Source organism: Mobula hypostoma, chromosome X2 (genome assembly GCF_963921235.1).
Source record: "Mobula hypostoma chromosome X2, sMobHyp1.1, whole genome shotgun sequence".
In the NCBI taxonomy this organism is placed as follows: Eukaryota; Metazoa; Chordata; class Chondrichthyes; order Myliobatiformes; family Myliobatidae; genus Mobula; species Mobula hypostoma.
Window position 1 is genome coordinate 21277279 of NC_086129.1, and position 26133 is coordinate 21303411.

At 43.2% G+C, this 26133-nt stretch overlaps 1 protein-coding gene across 3 annotated transcripts in view; it reads left to right on the forward strand.

Annotated features, from left to right (window-relative positions):
• The window catches only part of kirrel3a (kirre like nephrin family adhesion molecule 3a), an 827580-nt gene that overhangs the window by 661630 nt on the left and 139817 nt on the right, over positions 1-26133 (forward strand). For all 3 annotated transcript variants that reach the window (XM_063038271.1, XM_063038272.1, XM_063038273.1), the window contains exon 5: positions 8271-8421. In XM_063038271.1, coding sequence (XP_062894341.1) covers positions 8271-8421 — 151 coding nt within the window. The remainder of the gene's footprint in view (positions 1-8270; positions 8422-26133) is intronic.

The following is a 26133-nucleotide window of genomic DNA, read 5'->3' on the forward strand; positions in this document are numbered from 1 at the left end:
TAAATTTCTCACCACTTTATCTCTCTCTGTTTCTTCATTTCAGTCTACCCCTATATTCAAGGTTTTGGTCATCTGTCCCAGTATCCCCTTGTGCAAAACTGTCTCATTTTTTTTTTTATTAATCATTTTCCTGTGAGTTGCTTTGGGATGCTATGTTATATTAAAGGATTATATAAATACTTCCTTTGTTGTTTAAGGAGAATGCAACTCTGCAGTCCTCAGAAAGATTCATGGAGAGATACAGCAGAGAAACAGGCGCTTCAGATCACCAAGTCCTCTCTAAGCACACAGTTACACTAATTCTATACTGTGTCCAAGAAGGATTCTGAACACAGTATGTGGACAAGCCCACTAGAGGAGAAGCCATACTGGATGGTACTAGGCAATGAACATGGTCAGGTGTCAAATGTCTTGGTGGGTGAGCATTTTGGTGACAGTGAACACAACTCCATGACCATTCCTATAGCCTTGGACAGAGATAGGAGAAGACGGTGTGGGAAAGTATTTAATTGGCGGAGTGTGAATTATGACACTATTAGATTTAGAGAAGGTACAGAGAAGATTTGCCAGGATAATGTTTGGATTAGAAAGCATGTCTTACAAAGAAAGGCTGAGCAAGTTAGTTTCTTTCTCTGTGGAGCGAAGGAAAATGAGATGTAATGATTGAGATGCATAAGATGATGAGAGGCAGAGGAAGAGTGGATGTGCTTTATGACAGGGCAGTGATTGTTGGGTGATATAAAGAGGATGTCAGAGGTAGTACATGGTTCACACTGCTGGAGTGGTGTTAGGGACAGATACATTAGGGCCATCTAAGATACTCTTAGATAGGTGCATGGATGAAGGGAAAATGAAGGGTTATGTAGGAGGGAAGGGTTAGATTGATCTTCAAATAGATTAAAAGGTCGGCATGACATCATGGGCTGAAGGGCCTATACTGTGCTGTACTAATCTATGTTCTCCATTTAAAATCCCATGTTATATCCTCCACACATTCTCATTAATTGCCTCAAATGCTATCACTGTCTTACGCACGCAGCGGACAATTTACAGTGACTAATTAACCTACCGACCATTACGTCTTTGGGATGTGGGAGAAGACTGGATTACCAGGAGGAAACCCAAGGTCAGGATTGAACCCAGGTCTCTGGCACTGTGAGACGGTGGCTCAACTAGCTACACCACTGTGTCGCCTTTCAAAGCTCAACTTTCAAAGTAAATTTATTATCAAAGTACATGTGCCACCATATACAACCCTGCAATTCATTTTCTTGCAGACATACTCAATAACTCCACAATAGAATAATAACCATAATAGAATCAATGAAAGTCTGCACCAACTGGGTGTTCAACCAATAAGCAAAAGACGACAAACTGCAAATAGAAAAAGTAAGAAATAATAATAATAAATAAATAAACAATAAGTATTGAGAACATGAGATGAAGAGCCCTTGAAAGTGAGTCCATAGGTTGTGGGAACAATTTAATGATGGGGTGATTGAGGTTGAGTGAAGTTATTACCTCTGGTTCAAGAGCCTGATAGTTGAGGAGTAATAACTATTCCTGAACCTAGTGGTATGGGTCCTGAGGTTCCTGTATCTTTTTTCTGATGGCAGCAGGAAAAAGATAGCATGGTCTGGATGGTGGGGCTCTTTGATGATGGATGCTCTTTCCTGCGACAGTGCTCCACCTAAATGTACTCAATGGTGGGGAGGGCTTTACCCATGATGGGCTGGGCTGTATCCACTATTTTCTGTAGGATTTTTCACTCAAGGGCATTGGTGTTTCCATACCAGGCTGTGATGCAGCCAGTCAATACACGCTCCACTACACATCTATGGAAGTTTGCCAAAGTCTTAGATGTCATGCCGAATCTTCACTAACTCCTGAGGAAGTAGAGGTGCTGCCACCTCTACTGCCACTGGAGAAGTAAGATGAGTCAGTGCTGTTGCAAAGAGAGATCGAGAGGACGCATATGCTGACACATGGCATTAAGAGTAGAATGTGACTTGAAAAACACTGAATGCCTTCAACATCGCCATGCCATGAGTAGATCAGATACATTTTCTAGTAAAAGGGATGCAGCTGTGGGAACAAATGTGAATCACCATCTCATTAAAAGCAAATGGGCTTTGGAGCTAGTCTATTAATATTTAAGTACGAGCACTAGAATCAACAAGGCATGGAAGGCGAGCAAATCATCTTGAAGACGTTGATTTTGGCTTTTTGGATGATTTATGATACAGCTGGGAGGTGATAGGTGGAAGAGGTAAAGGGCTGAAGAAGAAGGAATCTGATAGGAGAGGAGAGTAGACCATGGAAGGAAGGGAAGAAGGAGGGGCACCAGAGTGATGTGATGGGCAGGTGAGGAGAAGAGGCAAAGGAGAGCCAGAATGGGGAATGGAAAAAGAGAGAAGGGTAGGGAAAGAAATCACCAGAGGTTAGAAGCCATCAGGAAATTCTGCCTATTGTGGCGGACAGAGTGAAGGTGCTCAACAAAGTGGTCCCCCAGTCTACGTCAAGTCTCACGAATGTAGAGAAACTTGCACTGAGGAAGTTCCTAACGTAAAGTTTCTTGGCAGCTTTAACAATGAGAATGATGTAGTAATTCCATTTGAGACCGAAGAGTATTGGAAGTCAAGAATTTCAATATAAATAGGGCTAAGAGGTGGTCATTGTTGGTTAGTTTTGCGAGGAGCATGGGAAAAATATTGAGAAGTAACAACAGAGGCTCAGTATCGAGGTGGGAGCATGGACATGTCTCTTAATGAAAGTTCATGAGTTGACAGAGGGGATGGGCTAAAATGAACAGTAGTAGATGCCAACAATATTAAATGGGATAGAAGTAAAAAAAAGACTGGGCTCAAGGCAAAGTGTCATCACTAAATATAGTAGAGAGGGTGCTTAGAGGGGTGAGTGCTGCAAGCAGCTGTAACTCTGAAAGATAATAAATCTATATGCAGCTTAGGACACTGAACAAAAAGCAATTCTGTTGGATATTGTCTTTTTTCTTTTATTCTTTCTGTCTGATTTGTGTTTTGGGATGAGCAAGTTAATGGCAGAGGGACTGAGGATCATGAACAGATGAACTTTATCCTGCAGCTTGTTACAATCTGGATCCAGACGGGGAACCTCCCAAGATTCAAGCTCCGTGTTTTTCAATGCTTCTCACTTGTGTTGCCTCTGAACAGCCAGCCTAATCAACCTTGCTCGGCCCTTCTGTCCTCCATTTCATTGTGGGTATGACATACAGTAGGTATCGCAGTGCACACATCATGTCAGATAAAAGACGACCATTGTACAGCGACTTTCATAACTTCAGGATATCCCTAAGTGTATTACAGTCAACAAAGTAATTGTCTAGAGTGTGTCCTCCTGTATCAAAGGAAGCACATCAGCCGAACAGCACACAGCAATCTCTGTTAAACAGCAATAATCTGCTCCAATGATGTTGGCTGACAGATTAATTTTGCTCAGGGTATTCCCCTGCTCTACTGCTGTTATTCAGTGGGTCTGCAAGCCCTAACAAGGTTCACTGCAGAGCGTACAGATTGATAAACTCAATACGGTGTGCAAAGTAGATTCTTTCGGACCTTATCTAAACAACTTTACTACCCAGAGAGTAAGTAGACATATAACAAAAATGTTAAAGTAGTGGCAAATTTAAAGTAATAACCATTATTACACTTATTACAACTGCAATGAAAATTAGAGAACTGCAGTGGCTGGAAATCAGAAATACAAACAGAGAAATGGTAGAAATACTCGGCAGACTAGGCCAGTATCTGCAGAAGGAGAAACAGAGTTACCAATCTCAGCATTTCATTGTTATTAGATGGGATACTGACAGAGCAGGATGTAGGATGTACCTATGCAATTCGATTCTTGACTTCCTCACTGGGAGAGCTCAGTCGATGCAGATGGGTAATATCATCTCCTCCTTGTTGACGATCAACACATGCACACCTCAAGGGATGTGTGCTTAGCCTGTTGCTCTCTCTCCCTCGACACTCCTGACTGTGTGGTTAGGCACAGCTCAAATGCTATCTATAAATTCGTCGATGGCAGCACTGTTATTGGCAGAATTTCAGATGGTGACGAGCAGGAATACAGGAGAGAGATAGATCGGCTAGTTGAGTGGTGTCCATCAGAACATAAGACTTAAGATCAGAATTAGGGCACGGAGACTGCTCCGCCATTCCATCAGGGCTGATTTATCAACCTTCTCAACACCATCTCCTGCTGTCTCCCCATAACCTTTGGTGCCCCTGATAATGAAGAACCTATCAACTTCCATCTTAAATACCCCCAATGACTTGGCCTCCACAGCCACCCAAGGCAGTGAATTCCACAGATTCATCACTCTCTGGCTATAGAAATTCCTCCACATCTCTGTTCTAAAGGGACTTCCTTATATTCTGAGGATGTGCCTTCTGGTTCTAGACTTCCCCACTACAGGAAACATTCTCTCCATGTCTACTTTATCTAGGCCTTTCAATATTTGATAGGATTCAATGAGATCAGCCCTCATTCTTCTAAACTCCAGAGAATACAGGCCCAGAGCCATCAAACTCCGATACTTCATTAGGAGTGTGAAGAGACTTGACATGTCACCAATGACTCTAACAAATTCCTACAGATGTACTACAGAGAGAATTCTGACAGGTTGCATCTCCGCCTGAGATGCCTTGTGCACAGGATCAAAAGAAGCTACAGGGATTTGTAGACTTTGCCAGCTCCATCATGAGCCCACACTTCCCCAACATTGAGGGCATCTTCAAAAGGCAGTATCTCAAGGAAGCAGCATCCATCATTAAGAACCTTGACCACCTGGGACATGCCCTCTTCTCGTTGCTACCATGAGGTATCAGAGCCATGAGACCCAAAGTTTTAAGAACAGCTTCTTCTCATCTGCAATCTCCATAAACCCAGGAATTCTACTTCACTGGTCCACTTTTTCACTATTTATCTATCTATTTATTATTGCGACTTATAGTAACTTTTATGTCTTGCACTGTACTGTTGCCACAAAACAATATATTTTCCAACATATGTCAGTGATAATAAACACAATTCTTATTCTTTATTAAAATCTAGTACAAAAGACAGTGCCGTCAATAGTACCTCACTGGAATATCGTGTCAGATAATAGAAACATAGAAACATAGAAACATAGAAAATAGGTGCAGGAGTAGGCCATACGGCCCTTCGAGCCTGCACCGCCATGTATTATGATCATGGCTGATCATCCAACTCCGAACCCCGCCCCAGCCTTCCCTCCATACCCCCTGACCCCCGTAGCCACAAGGGCCATATCTAACTCCCTCTTAAATATAGCCAATGAACTGGCCTCAACTGTTTCTTGTGGCAGAGAATTCCACGGATTCACCACTCTCTGTGTGAAGAAGTTTTTCCTAATCTCGGTCCTAAAAGGCTTCCCCTCTATACTCAAACTGTCGCCCCTCGTTCTGGACTTCCCCAACATCGGGAACAATCTTCCTGCATCTAGCCTGTCCAATCCCTTTAGGATTTTATACGTTTCAATCAGATCCCCCCTCAATCTTCTAAATTCCAACGAGTACAAGCCCAGTTCATCCAGTCTTTCTTCATATGAAAGTCCTGCCATCCCAGGAATCAATCTGGTGAACCTTCTTTGTACTCCCTCCATGGCAAGGATGTCTTTCCTCAGATTAGGGGACCAAAACAGCACAATACTCCAGGTGTGGTCTCACCAAGGCCTTGTACAACTGCAGTAGTACCTCCCTGCTCCTGTACTCGAATCCTCTCGCTATAAATGCCAGCATACCATTCGCCTTTTTCACCGCCTGCTGTACCTGCATGCCCACTTTCAATGACTGGTGTATAATGACACCCAGGTCTCGTTGCACCTCCCCTTTTCCTAATCGGCCACCATTCAGATAATAATCTGTTTTCCTATTTTTGCCACCAAAGTGGATAACTTCACATTTATCCACATTAAATTGCATCTGCCATGAATTTGCCCACTCACCCAACCTATCCAAGTCACCCTGCATCCTCTTAGCATCCTCCTCACAGCTAACACTGCCACCCAGCTTCGTGTCATCCGCAAACTTGGAGATGCCGCATTTAATTCCCTCATCCAAGTCATTAATATATATTGTAAACAACTGGGGTCCCAGCACTGAGCCTTGCGGTACCCCACTAGTCACTGCCTGCCATTCTGAAAAGGTCCCGTTTATTCCCACTCTTTGCTTCCTGTCTGCTAACCAATTCTCCACCCACACCAATACCTTACCCCCAATACCGTGTGCTTTAAGTTTGCACACTAATCTCCTGTGTGGAACCTTGTCAAAAGCCTTTTGAAAATCCAAATATACCACATCCACTGGTTCTCCCCTATCCACTCTACTAGTTACATCCTCAAAAAATTCTATGAGATTCGTCAGACATGATTTTCCTTTCACAAATCCATGCTGACTTTGTCCGATCATTTCACCGCTTTCCAAATTGTGCTGTTATCACATCCTTGATAACTGACTCCAGCAGTTTCCCCACCACCAACGTTAGGCTAACCGGTCTATAATTCCCCGGTTTCTCTCTCCCTCCTTTTTTAAAAAGTGGAGTTACATTAGCCACCCTCCAATCCTCAGGAACTAGTCCAGAATCTAACGAGTTTTGAAAAATTATCACTAATGCATCCACTATTTCTTGGGCTACTTCCTTAAGCACTCTGGGATGCAGACCATCTGGCCCTGGGGATTTATCTGCCTTCAATCCCTTCAATTTACCTAACACCACTTCCCTACTAACATGTATTTTGCTCAGTTCCTCCATCTCACTGGACCCTCTGTCCCCTACTATTTCTGGAAGATTATTTATGTCCTCCTTAGTGAAGACGGAACCAAAGTAATTATTCAATTGGTCTGCCATGTCCTTGCTCCCCATAATCAATTCACCTGTTTCTGTCTGCAGGGGACCTACATTTGTCTTTACCAGTCTTTTCCTTTTTACATATCTATAAAAGTTTTTACAGTCCGTTTTTATGTTCCCTGCCAGTTTTCTCTCATAATCTTTTTTCCCCTTCCTAATTAAGCCCTTTGCCCTCCTCTGCTGAACTCTGAATTTCTCCCAGTCCTCAGGTGAGCCACTTTCTCTGGCTAATTTGTATGCTTCTTCTTTGGAATTGATACTATCCCTAATTTCTCTTGTCAGCCATGGGTGCACTACCTTCCTTGATTTATTCTTTTGCCAAACTGGGATGAACAATTGTTGTAGTTCATCCATGCAACCTTTAAATGTTTGCCATTGCATATCCACCGTCAATCCTTTAAGTGTCATTTGCCAGTCTATCTTAGCTAATTCACGTCTCATACCTTCAGAGTTTCCCCTCTTTAAGTTCAGAACCTTTGTTTCTGAATTAACTATGTCACTCTCCATCTTAATGAAGAATTCCACCATATTATGGTCTCTCTTACCCAAGGGGCCTCTCACGACAAGATCGCTAATTAACCCTTCCTCATTGCTCAAAGCCCAGTCCAGAATAGCCTGCTCTCTAGTTGGTTCCTCGACATGTTGGTTCAAAAAACCATCCCGCATACATTCCAAGAAATCCTCTTCCTCAGCACCTTTACCAATTTGGTTCACCCAATCTATATGTAGATTGAAGTCACCCATTATAACTGCTGTTCCTTTATTGCACACATTTCTAATTTCCTGTTTAATACCATCTCCGACCTCACTACTACTGTTAGGTGGCCTGTACACAACTCCCACCAGCGTCTTCTGCCCCTTAGTGCTCAAACTAATGGAGCTGGGGGTTGATATAAATGCTGGATTATGTGTTGAACTGTATATATGCACCTGCAGGGTATTTTTAAGATCAAATTTGTATCGTGCAATATGACATTTGATGCATTTTAGTACCCAAAAACTTCAATTTACTTGGTAGTTTCTGCCTTCAATAAAGCATTTGCTGTACACCAGCTGTACTGTTAATTTGCTTTTGCAGTACGTTTAGGAGCTTCATTGTACATAATGCATATTTAAAGACTGGAAAGTCAAGAAACTTTATAATCTGTAAAAATGAGATTGAATTTTGGTTTTGCTTCCACATCAGGTTTCTTTGATAACAGTGAACTCCCACTTCAGGAGGTTTCCTTCCTTATTCAAAACCATCAGCCGCTGACCACGCACCATGGTGTGGATTTTGAATGCATGACCTTCCAGCTCAGGGGCAAGAGAGTTATTTCCAAAGCCACAGCTAACCCTGAAATTGTTTCCTCCCGCAGAGACTCCTGAAGGATGGCAAACGAGAGAGCATTGTCAGCAGCCTGCACATCCCATCGTCTGAAATTGAAAATGGCCAGCGTATCATTTGTAGAGCAAAGAATGCGGCAATCCCAGAGGGGAGGGAGGCCGAGGTCACCATCGATATCCAACGTGAGTTGCTTTATCCACTCCAAGGCTCTCAGTCAGCCTTTAGTCATAGAGTCATAAAACACTACAGCACAGAAACAGGCCCTTCGGTCCATCTAGTCCATGTCGAACTATTAATCAGCCGAGTCCCATTGTGCGGCACCTGGACCATAGTTCTCCATATCCCTCCCATCCATGTACCTATCCAAATTTCTCTTAAATTTTGAAATCAACCCCACAGCCACCACTTGCTCTGGCAGCTCGTTCCACACTCTCACCACCCTCTGAGTGAAGAAGCTCCCCCTCATGTTTCCCTTAAACATTTCACCTTTCATCCTTAACCCATGACCTCTAGTTGTAGTCTCACCCAACTTCAGTGGAAAAAGCATGCTTACATTTACCCTGTCTATACCCCTCATAATTTTAAATACCTATTCAACCTTCCCCTATAACTCAGGTCCTCAAGTCTCAGCAATATCATTGTAAATTTTCTCTGCATTCTTTTCAATCTTATTTACATCTTTTCTGCTGGTAGGTTACCAAAACCGCATACAATACTCCAAATTAGGCCTCTCCAACATCTTATGCAAGTTCAACATAACATCACAACCCCTGTACTCAGTACCTTGATTTATGAAGGCCAATGTGCCAAAAGCTTCCTTTGCAATCCCATCTACCTGTGACACAACTTTAAAGGAATTATGGACCTATATTCCCAGATCCCTCTGTTGCACCACACTCCTCATTGCCCAACCGTTCACCATGCAAGACCTACCCTGGTTTGTTTTCCCAATGTGCAACACCTCACACTTGTCTGCATTAAATTTCATCTGCCATTTTTCAGCCTATTTTTCTAGCTAGTCCAGATCCCGCTGCAAGCCATGTCTTCATCACTGTCCACTACATCCCCAATCTTGGTGTCATCCGCAAATTTGCTGATCCAGTTAATCACATTAACATCCAGATTGTTGATACAACTAACGATAATGGATCCCACACTAATTCCTATGGCACACCACTAGTCAGAGGCCTCCAGTCAGAGAAGCAACCCTTTATTACCACTCTCTGACTTCTCCGACAAAGCCAATGTCTAATCCAATTTACTACCTCATCCTGAATGCCAAACGACTGAACCTTCTTGACCAACTTCCCATGCGGGACCTTGTCAAATAACTTACTAAAATTCACTAAAATCCATTGTCTTGCCTTCATCCACTTTCCTGATAACTTCTTCAAAATACTCTAGAAGATTGGTTAGACACAACCTACCTTGCACAAAGCCATGTTGACTATCCCTAATCAGACCTTGTTTATCCAAATACTTATATATCCAGTCCCTTGGAATACATTCCAATAACTTTCCCACTACAAGCTCATTGACCTATAATTTCCTGGCTTATTCTTAGAGCCTTTGTTAAACAATGGAACAACATTAGCTATCCTCCAATCTTTTGGCTCAGCACCAGTGGCTAAGGATGTTTTAAATATCTCTGCTAGGGCCCCTACAATTTCTGCACTAACCTCCCACAGGGTCTGAGGGAACACATTGACAAACCCTGGGGATTTATCTACCCCAATTTGCCTCAAGACAGCAAACACCTCCTCTGTAATCTGTATAGAGTCCATGACCTTGCTTCTGCTTTGCCTCACTTCTATAGACTCTGTGTCCATCTCCCAAGTAAATACAGATGTAAAAAATCCATTTAAGGTCTCTCCCATCTCTTTCAGCTTCATGCGTAGATGACCATTCTGATTTTCCAGAGGACCAATTTTATCCCTTACTATCCTTTTACTCTTACATATATCTGTAGAAGCCCTTAGGATTCCCTTTCACCTTGTCTGCAAGAGCAAACTCATGCCTTCTTTTAGCCCTCCTGAGATCTTTCTTAAGTGTTCTCTTGCATTTCTTATATTCCTCTAGCACCTCATTTGCTCCTTCCTGCCTATATCTGCTATGCACCTCCTTCTTTTTCTTAACCAGGGCCTCAATATCGCTCAAAAACCAAGCCTCCCTAAACCTTTTAACTGTGCCTTTTATTCTGACAGGAGCATCCAAACACTGTACTGTCAAAAATTCACTTTTGAAGGCCTCTCACGTACCAAGTATGCCTTTGCCAGAAAACAACTATTTCCAATGCACACTTGCCAGATCCTTCTGATAACATCATAACTGACCTTCTTAAATTTAAAATCTCAACCCACTGATTATACCTATCCCTTTCCATAATTGCATTGAAACTAATGGCATCATGATCACTAGATACAAAGTGTTCCCCGACACAAACGTCTGCCAATTGTCTCATTCCCTAACAGCAGATCTAGTATCACACTCTCTCTAGTTGGAACTTCTATGTACTGATTAAGGAAACTTCCCTGAACACATTTGACAAACTCTTTCCCATTCAGCTCTTTTACAGTATGGGTGTCGCAGTCAATGTGTGAAAAGTTAAAGCCACCTAATATCACAACCTCATGTTTCTTGCAACAGTCTGCGATTTCTCTACAAATTTGCTCCTATAAGTCCCACGGACTGTTGGGTGGTCTGTAATATAATCCCATTAACATGGTTGTACCTTTCTTATTCCTCAGTTCTATCCATAAAGCTTCACTAGATGAGCTCTTCAATCTGTCCTGACTGAGAACCACTGTAACATTTTCCCTGACTAGTAATGCCAACTCTCCCCCTTTAATCCCTCTCACTCTATCACATCTAAAACAATGGAAGCCCAGAATATTCAGTTATCAATCCTGCTCCTCCTGCAAGTCTCACTAATGGCTACAATATCATAATTCTATACGTCGATCCATGCCCTGAGCTCATCTGCCTTTCCTACCATACTTCTTGCATTGAAATATATGCAGCTCAGAACATTAGTCCTACCACACTCAACCTTTAGATTCCTGAAATTATATGTAGGCTTTACAACATCTGCCTCCACAATCTCTCCACTAACTGTTCTGGCACTCTTGTTCCCATTCCCCTGTAACTCTACTTTCAACCCCACCCCCCAGTGCAGCTCTAGGATACTAGGATATTAGTCCCCCTCCAGTTCAGGTGAAAACCGTCCCTTTTGTACAGGTCTCACCTTCCCTGGAAGAGAGCCCAATGGTCCAGAAATCTGAAGCTCTTTCTCTTGTACCATCTCCTTAGCCACATGTTAAACTGTCTGATCTTCATATTTCTGGCCTCATTAGCACATGGCATGGGTAGCAATCCTGAGATAACAACCCTGGAGATCCTGTCCTATAACGTAGCACCTAATTCCCTGAACTCACTTTGCAGAACCTCGTTGCTCATCCTTCCCATGTCATTGGTACCTACATGGACCATGACTCACAAATCTGGCTGTTCACCCTGCCATGTAAGAAGCCTGTGGTCTTGATCAGAGATGTCCCTGACCCTGACACCCAGGAGACAACATGTCATCCAGCAATCTCACTCTCATCCACAGAACCTCTTTTTTGATCTCCTAACCAATGAATCCCCTTTCACTACGGCTCACTTCTTCTCCCCTCTTCCCTTCTGGGTCACAGAGCCAGACTCAGTGCCAGAGACCTGACCACTGTGGCTTTCCTCTGCTAAGTCATCACCCCCAACAGTATCCAAAGTGCTATACCTGTTTTAGAGGGAACAGCCACTGGGGTACTCTGCACTGGCTGCCTATTCCCTTTACCCATCTTAACGGTCACCCAGTTAGCTACCTGTCTCTTGCACCTTGGGCATCACCCCCTCCTTGTATGTCCTGTGTATCAATCCCTCAGTCTCCCGAATGATCCAGAGTTCATCCAGTTTCAGTTTCAAATCTTTAATATGGCCTGTCAGAAGCTGCTGCTGGATGCACTTCTTGCAGGTATAGTCATCAGGGACCCTGGAGGTCTCCCTGCCTTCCCACGTACCGCAAGAGGAGCATTTAACTATCCTACTTGGCATCACCACTGCATTAAATGTGCAATAAGAAAGAAAGAAGACCTTTCCTTACAAAGTGCCTAATTATACGCAATCCAGTTTATTCCTCGAGAACTGTGGCATAACTCTCTCTCCCTCTACATAATCCAATGTCACATCGGGAACTGTGGTGTACAAAATATGACGACGGCCTCTGCTCCCTCCAATTAAACTTGCTCTCCCTCTATGCAATCCAATACCTCCTTAGGAACGGCGGTGGATAAAATATGCCGATTGCTCCTGCTTGCTTTTGTTAAACCTTCTCCCTCTGCGCAATCCAATGTCTCCTCAGGAACTGTGGCGCACTGAATGTACTGACTGCCCCTGCTCGCTTCTTCTAACCTCATTCTCCATCTACGCAACTCAATGCCTCCTCATGAACTGTGTTGAGCAAAATGTGCCGACAGTCTCTGCTTCCTTCATTTAAACTCTCTCTTCCCTACGCAATCCAATGTCTCCTCGAACTGGGGTGCGCAAAACGTGCCGGCTTCCCCCGTTTGCTTCATTTAAACTCTCTACCTTTACGCAATCAATGTTTCCTGGGGAACTGTGGTATGCATAATATGCCGACTGCCGCTGCTCGCTTCTTTGAAACTCTCTTTCCCTCTGCACAACCTAATGTCTCCTCGTGAACTGTGGTGTGCAAAATCTACCATCTGCCCCTGTTCACTAATTTTAAACACTCTTTCCCTTTATGCACTCCAATTTCTCCACATGAACTGTGGTGCGCAAAATCTGCCATTTGCCCCTGTTCACTAATTTTAAACTCTCTTTCCTTCTGTGCGCTCCAATGTCTCCTCGTGAATTGTGGTGCGCAAAGCCTGTCACTTGCCCCTGTTCACTAATTTTAAACTCTCTTTTGTTCTTTGCACTCCAATGTCTCCTTGTGAACTGTGGTGTGCAAAATCTGCCATTTCCCTTTGTTCACTAATTTTAAACTCTCTTTTGTTCTTTGCACTCCAATGTCTCCTTGTGAACTGTGGTGCGCAAAATCTGCCATTTCCCTTTGTTCACTAATTTTAAACTCTCTTTTGTTCTTTGCACTCCAGTGTCTCCTCGTGAACTGTAGTGCGCAAAATCTGCCATCTGCCCCCATACGCTAATTTTAAATTCTCTTTCCCTCCACACAATCCAATGTCTCCTCAGAAACTGTGGCGCGCAAAATCTGCCATCTGCCCCTATACGCTAATTTTAAACTCTCTTTCCCTCTGTTCCTGAATGTTTCTTCAGGAACAGTGGAGCGCAAAATTTGCTGACTGGCCTCGTTTGCTTCTTTTAAACTCACTCTGCCTCTGTGCAATCCAATGTCTCCGTAGTAACTGTGGTGCACAAAATCTGCCGACTGCCCTCACTCATTCCTTTAAATTCACTCTTCCTCTTCAACAACTGTGGCACGCAAAATGTGCCGAATGACCCCGCACGGTTTTTTTAAACTCTCTCTTCTGCTCTGAAATTCAATGTCTCCTCAGGAAGTGGTGCACAAAATGTGTCAAATTCAACCATTCGCTTCTGTTAAACTCTCCCTCTACACAGTCCAATGTCTTCTTGGGAACTGCCGTGTACAAAAATATGCAAAATGTACCCACTAGCTTCTTTTAAACTCTCTCTCCTTCTATACAATCAATTGTCTCCTCCGAAACCGTGGCGCGCAAAATCCGCTGACCATCCTCGCTCACTTCTTTTAAACTTCCTCTCCCTCTGCACAATCCAATGTCTCCTCAGAAACTGCCTTGCATAAAATGTGCGAACTGCCCCTGCTCGCTTCTTTTAAACCCACTCTCCCTCTACGCAATCCAATGTCTTGTCAGGACTGTGGCGCGCAAGATATGCTGACTGCCCCTGCTCGCTTCTTTTAAGCTCTCTTTCCCTCTACACAATCCAGTGTCTCCTTGAGAACTGTGGCGCATAAAATAAGCTGACAGTCTCTGCTCATTTCTCTTAAATGCATTTCTGCCTCTACGCAATCGGATGTCTCCTTGGGAACATCGCCGCATAAAATGTGTCGACTGACCTGCTCGCTTATTTTAAACTCTTCCTCCCTCCATGCAATCCGATGTCTCCTCTGGAACTGTGGTGCATAAAATATGCTGACTGCCCCCGCTTGCTTATTTTAAGCACTCTCCCTCCATGCAATCCAATGTCTCCTCGGGAACCGTGGTGCGCAAAATGTGTCAAATGCCCCTGCTCGCTTCTTTTAAACCCTCCCTCCCTCTACGCAATGCAATATCTCCTTGGGAACCATGGTACGCAAAATGTGCCGGCTGCCCTCAGTCACTTCTTTTAAGCTTTCTATCCCTCAGTGCAATCCAATGTCTCCTCAGGACCTGTGCTGCACAAAATGTGCTGACTGCCCTCACTCGCTTCTTCTAAACTCTCTCTCTCCCTCTATGCAATACAATGTCTCCCTGAGAAATATGGTGCATAACATGTACCGACAGCCCCCGCTCACTTCTTTTAATCTCATTCTCCCTGTATACAAACCAATGTCTCCTCAGGAACTCTGGCGAGCAAAATGTGCCGACTGTCTCTATTCCCTTCTTTTAAACTCTCTCTCCCTCTACTGCTCGGGAACTGTGGCGTGCACCCCATCTCACATTCACTGTATGGGACTGTTTCAGGCCACGGTTACTGCACCAGATGCAATGAACCTCAGCTCAGAACCCAAGTACACAGCTGGCCAGGATCAATGGTTAGCGTCAGTAGGCATAATGAATAAAACTTTTCCCATGGTAGGTTAAATGCAGTGCCACATTCACAGCTGAAAGCATGTGAAAACTGAAGCACCTTGTTGTCGCTGAAGCCGCAAACTGTGCAATGGAACATGCAGATAATGAGAAAGAGGGAAATCAGGAATGTGGAAAGGGAGATTCGAAATCTGATCGTGAGGCTGCGCTGCTGCTGAGAAGGAAGCGAATGATGATCTGAATCAGACGTTCTGCTGATTCTTCCTCTATCTCCCATCAGCTGGATATATAATGAAATGAAAGATATAAAGATGCAGATAAAGGAGATCGGAAGTAAAAGGAAATGACACTAGAAGTACCCAGAGGTCAGACAGCAGATATGGAGAGAAAGTTAATGACTCAGGTCCATGACCTTTCATCAAAACAGGGTAAAGTTAGAAATCAACATGTTTTGATTTCAAAAGAGAGGACAGGCGTGGACACCAACCCCTAATAGGGTGGAGACTAAGAACAACATTAATTGTGCTTCGCACATCAAAGTTGCTGGTGAACACGGCAGGCCAGGCAGCATCTCTAGGAAGAGGTACAGTCCACGTTTCAGGCCAAGACCCTTCGTCAGGACTAACTGAAGGAAGAGTTAGTAAGAGACTCTCCCTTCAGTTAGTCCTGACGAAGGGTCTCGGCCTGAAACGTCGACTGTACCTTTAATTGTGCTTCCCTCCTCACAGATGCTGCCTGATCTGCAGATTATCTCCAGCATTTTCTTTTTTTATAATTTCACTTTTACCTTGCTGGCTGTGACCTGCAGAGGTCCCTTTAAAGACCACAGTCTTGGTTATCTTGAATAACCAACCACTAACACTATCTCTTGGGGCATTAACCTTTGATTGGCATTGTGCACAAGCCCTGGGCACTTTCCTCCATATGCTGGAATCCAAAGCGACAGACAAACTGCTGGAGTTTAGGTGAGGCGACATTTGTGGAGGGGAGTGGACAGTCGACATTTAGAGAGAAGACAACCAGTGCAAAGAAGTGAGGTGAGACAAGACCAGGCAGGTGATAGGTGGATCCTGATGAGCAGGGATGATAGGCAAATGGAGGAAGGAAGATTAGAAATGGCGATAGAGACTGAGAGGTGATAGATGAAAGCAACAAATGGCTGCAGATGATGGAATCTGATAGGAAAGTAGGAGGAGCATATGGAACAATTAAAGGGGTGAGAAGGGCAGATGGAAACAGTTGGGGGAGGAGGCCAGTGAGAGGAGTGTGTGGGTGTTGGTGCAGGAGGAGAAAGAAGCTCAGTGATGGGGGTGTGGAGTCAGAGGGAGAGTTATTGTGCGTATAGGAGGAATGAGTAGGTCAGGAGGAGAGAGACAAGGACAGAAGGGGAGCAATTTACCTGAAATTGGAGGATTCATGCCATCAGGCTGTAAACTACCCAGGAGGAATATGAGGTGCTGTTCCTCTAGTCAGGGCGTGGCCTCACCCTGGCAGTGAGGGAGGCTGAGGACAGACATGTCCTCAGATATGGATAGACTCATCCCAAAGAAGAAGGAGAAATATTCTAAAGAGAGAATGAGGCAACTGTGGCTGACAAGGAAAGTCAAAGACAGCATAAAGCTAAATGAGAGGGCATATAATATAGCAAAATTAGTGGCAAGTTAGAGTATTGGAAACATTTAAAAGCCAACAGAAGCAACTAAAAAGAGAGAAAATATGAAATATAAAGGTAAACTAGCCAATAACATAAAAGAGGATGCCAAACATTTTTTCAGATATACAAAGAGTAAAAAGGAGGTGAGAGTGGATATCGGACCACTGGAAAATGAAGCCTGAGAGGTAGTAACAAGGGACAAAGAATGGTGATCAATCTGAATAGGTATTTTGCATGAGTCTTCACTATGGAAGACACCAGCTGTATACCAGAAATTCGAGTGTGTTGGGGGGGGGGGGGAGAAGAAGTGAGTGTAGTCTCTATAACTGAAGAGAAAATGCTTGGGAAGCTGAAAGGTCTGAAGATAGATAAGTTACCTGGACTAGATGAATAACACCAGTGTTTTAAAAGAGGTAGCTGAAGAGATTGTGGAGGCATTAGTAATGATCTTTCAAGAATCACTAGATACTGGAATGGTTTCTGAGGACTCATTGTAAATGTCACTCCACTCTTTAAGAAGGGAGAGAGACAGAAGAAAGGAAATGATAGGCCAGTTAATCTGACTTCAGTGGTTGGGCAGATGTTGGAGTCCATTATTAAGGATGAAATTTTGGGGTACTTGCAGGTACATGATAAAATAGGCCAAGTTCTAATGTTTTCCTGAAGGGAAAATCTTGCCTGACAAATCTGTTGGAATTCTTTGAGGAAATAACAGGCAGGATAGACAGGGAGAGCCCGTGGATGCTATTTACTTGGATTTTCAGAAGGTCTTTGACAAGGTGCTGCACATAAAGTTGCTAAGCAAAATAAGAGCCAATGGTATTACAGTAATGATACTAGCATAGACATAAGATTGTCTGTCTGGCAGGAGGCAAAGAGTGGGAATAAAGAGAGCCTTTCCTGGTTGGCTGTAATGATATTCTGCAGTGATCCGTGGTGGGGCTGCTTCTTTTCAAGTTATATGTCAACATTTTGGATGATGAAATTTATGGCTTTGTGGCCAAGTTTGCAGGTCATATGAAGATAGATGGAGGGGCAGGTAGTATTGAGGAAGCAGGGAGTCTGCAGAAGGACTTAGACAGATTGGAAGAATGGGCAAAGAAGTGGCAGCTGGAATATAGTGTAAGGAAGTGTATGGTCATGCACTTTGGTAAAAGAAATAAAGGTATAGACCATTTTCTAAAGGGGAAGCAAATTCCAAAATCAGAGATGCAAAGGGACTTGCAAGTCCTCGTGCAGGATTCCCTAAAGGTTAACTTGCACGTGAGTCAGTGCTGAGGAAGGCAAATGCAATGTTAGCATTCATTTCAAAAGGGCTAGAATATAAAATCTAGGATGTACTTTGATGCTGAGGCTTTATAAAGCATTGGTCAGACTGTACTTGGAGTATTGTGAGCAGTTTTTGGCCCCTTATTCATAAAACAAGTACAGAACTTTTGCTACTTAGGAAGCTGGGTGACGTCAGATGGCAGGTGCGACATGGACATCAAAAGAAGAATAGGGATGGCAAAAGACATCTTTACGAGAATGAAGAGTATACTGACCAACACTAAACTAGGCATGACAATCCGCCTCAGAGCACTGAAATGTTACATTTATCCTGTTATGTTATATGGCTCAGAATGTTAGATTATATCTAGTAACATGAGGAAATGAATTGAAAGAGCAGAGATGTGGTTTTTGAGGAGGATGCACAGAATATCATGGACAAAACTAATATCTAATGAGGATGTCATGAACAGAGCAAGCACAAAAGGAGAAATAATGTATGAGATCATGAAAAGGCAATGTGACTTCATTGGACACGTGATTAGGAAAGAGGAATTACAATGCACGATAATTATGGGAAAGATTGAAGGGAAGAAAGCAAGAGGAAGGCAAAGACAAATGATGATGGAGACAGCAGCCAGAGAATTGGAAATGAATACCAATGAATTGATTCACTTGACCCGAAACAGGAGTGTGTGGGCCATGGCAGTGAAAGCTCAAACTGGGCACGGCACCTGATGATGATGATGATGATTCAAGAAAAGATGTGCTATCACTGAAGAGGGTCCAGAGGAGATTTATGAGAATGATCCTGGGAATGAAAGGGTTAACATATGAGGAGCGTTTGATGGCTCTGGGCCTGTTAAGAATAATGAGGGGAGATCTTATTGAAACCTATCAAATATTGAAAGGCCTAGTCAGAGTGGACATGTGGAGGATGGCTCCTACAGTGGAGGACTCTGGGACCAAAGGGCACAGCCTTAGAGTATGTCCAATTTAGAACAGAGATGAGGAGGAATTTATTTAGCCTGAGAGTAGTGAATCATTGCCAAAGATAGCTGTAGAGGCCAAGTCATTGGGTATATGCAAGGTGGAGGTTGATAGGTTCTTGATTAGTCAGCGTGTCAAAGGTTACAGGGAGAAGGCAAGAGAATATGATGGAAAGCAATAATAAATCAGCCACAATGGAATTACAGAGCAGACTTGATGGGCCAACTGGCCTAATTCTGCTCCCATGTTTTATGGTCTTATGTGGGTGTATACATGGAAGGGGAATTAAAATGCCCGGCAAATTGAAGCTTAGATCACCATGGCGGATGGAACACAGATGCTCGGCAAAGTACTCACCCAGTTTCTGCTTGGACTAGAGGAGGTGATTTCCCTCTACAGGTGCTGACTGACCCACGGAGAACCTCCAACAGTTTGCTTCTTTCCAAGGCCTCCTAAGTACCAGTGGCTTCCTCCCACCATTATCCAAGATCAGCATGACATTCATCACCTGGAAACAAGGATTGCAGGGTTAAATTTCTAGGCACCAATGAAGCCCACCCCCAACCCATCCCCAACCCACATTCTCAATATTAATTTGCACAAGACTGTATTTACATTACAAGTCCAGCGCTCTCACTTTTAACCCTGTTCTTGCTGAGACAAAACCCCAGGTACTGACCTTTGTTCCATGAGCCTGAGCAGCCTGTCCCTTCCACCTTTATGGATGTGTGTCCAGCCAACGCATTCTGTCTCTGTTCTCCACATCGGACATGGACGTCAGCAAATGATCCACAGGTAAGGGAAGGAGTAAGTGACAGGATTCTAATCTGAGCATGGGTTCCAAAATTCATGCCAATGCCCCCACTTGATCAGTTGTCTCCCCTATGGACCTGCTCTTACTTAACATGTTTATGATTTTGTGTTAGAGCATATTAATGTTTTGTGACTGGTCTTTTCCTTTTGCCAGCTTTCCTGGTGGTTTTGATGGGTTGGCATATCATGTCTGAACATTGCTACATGGTGATATATTTTTTTTAAATGCCTTTCTTGCCAGTATATTTGCTCATGCATGGTTAATGAAACCCACATCTTAAATCTTACAGGTTGGACAGAGGTAAGCAAAAATCTTTTGCTGCAGCAGGACAAGTCTACGTGGTGCTATGTCCTTTGATAGACTGTCACTACGGAAGAGTACTTGCCTGCAGTTACTGACATAATCCAGTTTACTTTCTCTGGGATCCCAATCGAACCCACCAGTTGGAATAACACCTGTCATTTTTCTATAAAGACAGGGTCTCGTGTCTCTAGGCTGATTACATACTATCAGGATAGTCATATTATCCCATTCACTCTTGCTCAAAAATTGTTCTTTTGCAAAGATTCATTTTATTGTCAAAGTACACATGTACAATACAACACTGATATTTGTCTTTTCCAGATAGCCATTAAATACAGAAAAACCATGGGTGTTGATGAAAGAAAAGACATCAACCCCTCCACCTCTAGCATGAAAATGAGAAGAAACAAAACTTGCAGACCTCAATATCCCAGACCCCCTCCCTGCAGAAAAAAAGTGACAATAACAATCCCCGACCCCCCTCACTCACAGAAAAAAACAGCAACAATAACAATCCCCGACTCCCTCACCGACAGAAAAAACAGCAACAATAACAGTACCAAACCCCCACTCACAGAAAAAACAGCGACAATAACCAACCCCGACCCCCTCACTCATAAAAAGGAGCAGCAACAGTAACACCAACACCAAACCTCCCCCCTCCCCGCTGCACACAAAAAATTATCAGATCACCCACCCACCAATCATCCACAAGAAAGAAAACACCAAAAACTGAAGGAAGCCAATATAAAGTACAGTCCAGTAATCACATAAATCTCAGAATATGGGAAACGTCTTTTTGGCGGCATATGAGGAGAGTAGCTGCAGGAACTCAGTCCGTCCGTAATGAGTGACCGCCAACATGGATCCGAATGCCTTAATGACCAACAGCAAGGCCACACATCATTTTTCTAGTATTAACATATGGCTCATTGTAAAACGAAGTTTCCTTCACCTTTGTTTGCCTACATGATGCAGCATTAGTTCTACACTAAAGTCAGTACAAATTTTCCACCCTGTCCAGAATTCAAGACTTCAACCAGGATATTGTTGAACATTTGCTAAACTACCAAATTCTTAATCACAATACTGTTCAACGTTGGATGTGGACCTGCTACATTAATCCAGCTGATTGCAAAGCATACTTACTATCTCCACCATTTAAAAGTTCCCACCAGTGATTTTTGATTTACAACATTGCAGCTTGTGTTTCACCAGCACAGTGAATATCTCCCACAGCTCTTTGAGGTCACTTTTGCTACAAGTTACTGGGAAAACTGTGGTTATATTGTCACTTTAAGTTTTCTGTTCTGCAGTTCCACCTTAGGGTTGCACAGCTCAGACAAGCCTCCAATTCACGTCCTTTTGACCACAGGTTGTGTGCTGACCCTTTTGGGTAAGGTTCTGGTAGGCTGGAGCAGGTAGCAAATCTAAAACCCCATGACCCCAGCAACATGGACTTCTTTCATAACTCCTGAGTACACTCTTACCTTATTTTGTCACGAACATCTGCTCACAAACCTATCTACCACACTCATTTTTCTCACTTAACAAAACTTGGTAACCAAACAGGTTTTAGTAACCGATCCATCTGGTGCTAGGCCAAGCTATTTATGTTGATTGGCATTCTATGAAACAAAAGCCAGTCTTAAATGAAACTGGAAACAAAACAAGCTCTTTTCAGAAGAGCTATTTGATTGAAAGCCAGCCGCTTGTCACATTTGTAGCTTTTAATTACAATAAAATTCCTTCAGTTCACGGCATGCTATCATCTTTTATTTCAAACATAATTCTATTTTATTTTGCCAACATGAAGTGTATGCAAGCAATTGTCAGAATCATACAATATGGATGTGCTGTTGCCCTCACTCCAACATCATCTTGAAACCCACATAACACACACACACACACACGCACACACACCCTCTGAAAATTTGGGAAATCAGAATTAAAAAGTCTCTGAGCAGCATTGTGTCTGATCTGTTGGGGGAAAAGAAATAGTTGATTAGGAAGCTATGTGTGGTTGCCCCAATTTTCTCAATTATATCCCAAAATACCAATACAAAATTGTCCATTTGTAATAGATGGGAATTGGTGATTCTTGCTTAATTCACAACATCAGTAGGATTTGTTTGGGCACTCAGTGCCTCCATTCGGAGATCATTGGCTTACCTTGGATACCCTGGGCAACTCTTCGATTTTCAGATTCAGATTGGTCAGACAACTTGGAGTACTGTAAGCAGTTTGGGGCCCCTTATCTGAAAAAGAATATGCTGGTATTGGAGAGGGTCCAGAGGAGGTTTATAAGAATGATCCTGGGATAGAAAGGGTTTAGGTATGAAGAGCATTGATGGCTCTGGGCCGGTACTCGCTGGAGTTCAGAAGAATGAGGGGAAATCTCATTTGAAACCCATCGAATATTGAAAGGCTAGTGAATCTGCAGAATTTATTGCCACAGACATCTACGAAGGCCAAGTTGATGGGTATATTTAAAGCGGAGGTTGATAGGTTCTCAATTAGTAAAGGCGTCAAACGTTATGGGGAGAATGTATGAGAATGGGGTTGAGAGGGAAAATAAATCAGCCATGATGGAATGGCAGAGTAGACACGATGGGCCAAATGGCCTAATTCTGCTCCTTTGTCTTATGGTCTTATTCCAGTTTACTGATTGCTCCATAACTTCTGCTGTCTAAGTAATATCTTAACAAGGCATTACCCCTCACCTTATAGTCCTTGTAAGATGATGATTGAGCAAACAGTCGCCCACTCAAACTAAAAACAAGGCTACTTTGTCAGGCTTCATTTCTGCTTGTAGCTTTCACCAAAAGAACAGACAAATTCTGGAACATTCCACACACTGAACAAAATGGAACAGTCCGTGAAATAATGCAACAATTAAAGTAGTACAACTTTAAAACAGCATTGGTTGTTGGCAACTAATATTATATAAGACACAGATGTTCCATTAATAATGAAAGGCAAAAAGAAGAAACAAACATTCACAATGCCTAGTGTGATTTACTTTGTCACATGATCCTCCAGATGTTTGGATCAATCGACTGCCTTACCCAATCTAATTCCAACTGACTTCTCTTTTCCTCAGGCTTGCTGTCAAACCGCAGGGTCAGTGATGAATCCTCTGTTCTCTCCACATCTGCTTCCTCCACATATGCCACTTTGACGATTTCCCTGAGGTGGCAAAGTTCCTCTGATCGAAGGCCTCTGCCGTATGACCTGTAGCGTGGGCTGCATCAAGCCACACAGTACAGCACAGGAGCAGGCCATTCAGCCCACAGTATCCATGCCAGACATGATGCCAAATTAAACTAAATTTCTTCTGCCTGCATGTGATTCATATCCTGCCACTCCCTGTGTCTAACGGACTCTTAAATACCAGTACCGAGGCTGCTTTTGACACATCCCCTTACATCCTATTCCAGACGCCTACTGTGGAAAAATTTTTCCCAAAACACCTCAATCAAACCTTCTCCTTTTAACCTTCAATGCATGTCCCCTAGCGTTTGCCATTTCTACCCTGGGAGAAAGATTCCGACCCTATCTAAGCCTCTCATAATCTTATAAACTTTTTTCAGGTCTCCCCTTGGCATTCAGTGCTCCAGATAAACAACCGAAGTTTGTCCAGCTTCAATTTATAGCACACACCATCTAGTCTGAAACTTTCCCCTTACGTTTAATCTCCCGAAGTACAAAATGTCACACTTACTCATATTGTACACCATCCTCTATTTCTCTGCCCATATCTGTAGTCAATCTATATTCTGCTGTATCCTTTGGCAATTTTCTACACTCTATAAATCACCTACCTCTGTGTCATGTGTAGATTTAGAACCATAGAACCACAGAACACTACAGCACAGAAAACAGGCTATTCAGCCCTTCTAGTCTGTGCCAAAACATTATTCCGCTAGTCCCGTTGACCTGCATCCAGTCCATAACCCTCCAGACCTCTCCCATCTATGTACCTATCCAATTTATTCTTAAAACTTAAGAGTGAGCCCGCATGTACCACGTCAGATGGCAGCTTGTTCCACACTCCCACCACTCTCTGAGTGAAGAAGTTCCCCCTAATGTTCCCCCTAAACCTTTCCCCTTTCACCCTAAAGCCATGTCCTCTCGTATTTATCTCTCCTAATCTAAGTGGAAAGAGCCTATTCACATTTACTCTGTCTATACCTCTCATAATCTTGTAAACCACTATCAAATCTCGCCTCATTCTTCTACGCTGTAAGGAATAAAGTCCTAACCTGTTCAATCTTTCCCTGTAACTCAACTCCTGAAGACCCGGCAACATCCCAGTAAATCTTCTCCGCACTCTTTCAATCTTACTGATATCCTTCCTATAGATAGGTGACCAGAACTGTACACAATACTCCAAATTTGGTCTCACCAATATCTTATACAACCTCCCCATAACATCCCAACTACTATACTCAATATTTTGATTTATGAATGCCAGGATGCCAAAAGCCTTCTTTACAACCCTGTTTACCTGTGACACCACTTTCAGGGAATTATGTATCTGAACTTCCAGATCCCTTTGTTCCTCCGCACTCCTCAGTGCCCTACCATTTACTGTGTATGTCCTACCTTGATTTGTCCTTCCAAAATGCAACACCTCACACTTGTCTGCATTAAATTCCATCTGCCATTTTCTGGCCCACCCCTCCAGTTGGTCCAGATCCTTCTGCAAGCTTTGAAAGCCTTCCTCGCTGTCCACAACGCCTCCAATCTTAGTGTCATCAGCAAACTTGCTGATCCGATTTACCACATTATTATCCAGATCATTGATATAGACAACAAACAACAATGGGTTCCAGCACAGATCCTTGAGGCACACCACTAGCCACAGGCCTCCAGTCTGAGTAGCAATCATCCACTACCACTCTCTGCCTTCTCCCACGCAGCCAATTTCGAATCCAGTTTACATCCTCTCCATGGATACCTAGTGTCTGAACCTTCTGAACTAACCTCCCATGTGGGACCTTGTCACAGGCCTTACTAAAGTCCATGTACACCACATCCACAGTCTTTCCTTCATCTACTTTCTTGGTAACCTCCTTGAAAAACTCTACAAGATTCGTTAAACATGATCTACCACACACAAAGTCATGCTGACTATCCTTAATCAGCCCTTGGCTGTTCAAATACTTGTATATCCGATCTCTCAGAACACCTTCCAATAATTTACCTACTACTGATGTCAGGCTCACCGGCCTGTAATTACCTAGTTTACTTTTGGAGCCTTTTTTAAACAACGGAACAACATGAGCTACCCTCCAATCCTCCGGCACCATACCCGTGGCTAAGGACATTTTAAATATTTCTGCCAGGGCTCCTACAATTTCTACACTAATCTCTCTCAAGGTCCGAGGAAATATCATGTCAGGCCCAGGGGATTTATCTACCTTTATTCGCCATAAGGCAGCAGGCACCTTTTCCTCTTTAATCTCTATATGTTCCATGACATTGCTGCTTGTTTCCCCTCCTTCCATATACGCTATGCCAGTTTCCTGAGTAAATACTGATGCAAAAAAATTGTTTAAGATCTCCTCCATCTCGTGAGGCTCCACACATAGACGACCACTTTGATCTTCTAGGGGACCAATTTTGTCCCTTACTATCCTTTTACTCTTAATATACTTGTAAAACCCTTTGGGTTTACTTTCGCATTATCTGCAAAGCAACCTCATATCTTCTTTTTGCCTTCCTGATTTCCTTCTTTAGTATTTTCTTACATTTTCTATACTCTTCAAGTCCCTCATTTGTTCCTTGTTGCCTATACCTGCTATACACCTCTCTCTTTTTCTTAAGCAGATAGGCAATATCCCATGAAAACCGAAGTTCCCTATGCCTGTTAACTTTGCCTTTAATCCTGGCAGGAACATGCAAACTCTGCACTCTCAAAATTTTGAATTTGAATGCCTTCCACATACTGAACACATCATTGCCAGAAAACAACTTATCCCAATCCACTCTTCCTAGATCCTTTCTCGTTTCCTCAAAATTGGCCCTTCTCCAATTTAGAACCTTAACTCAAGGACCAGACCTATCCTTA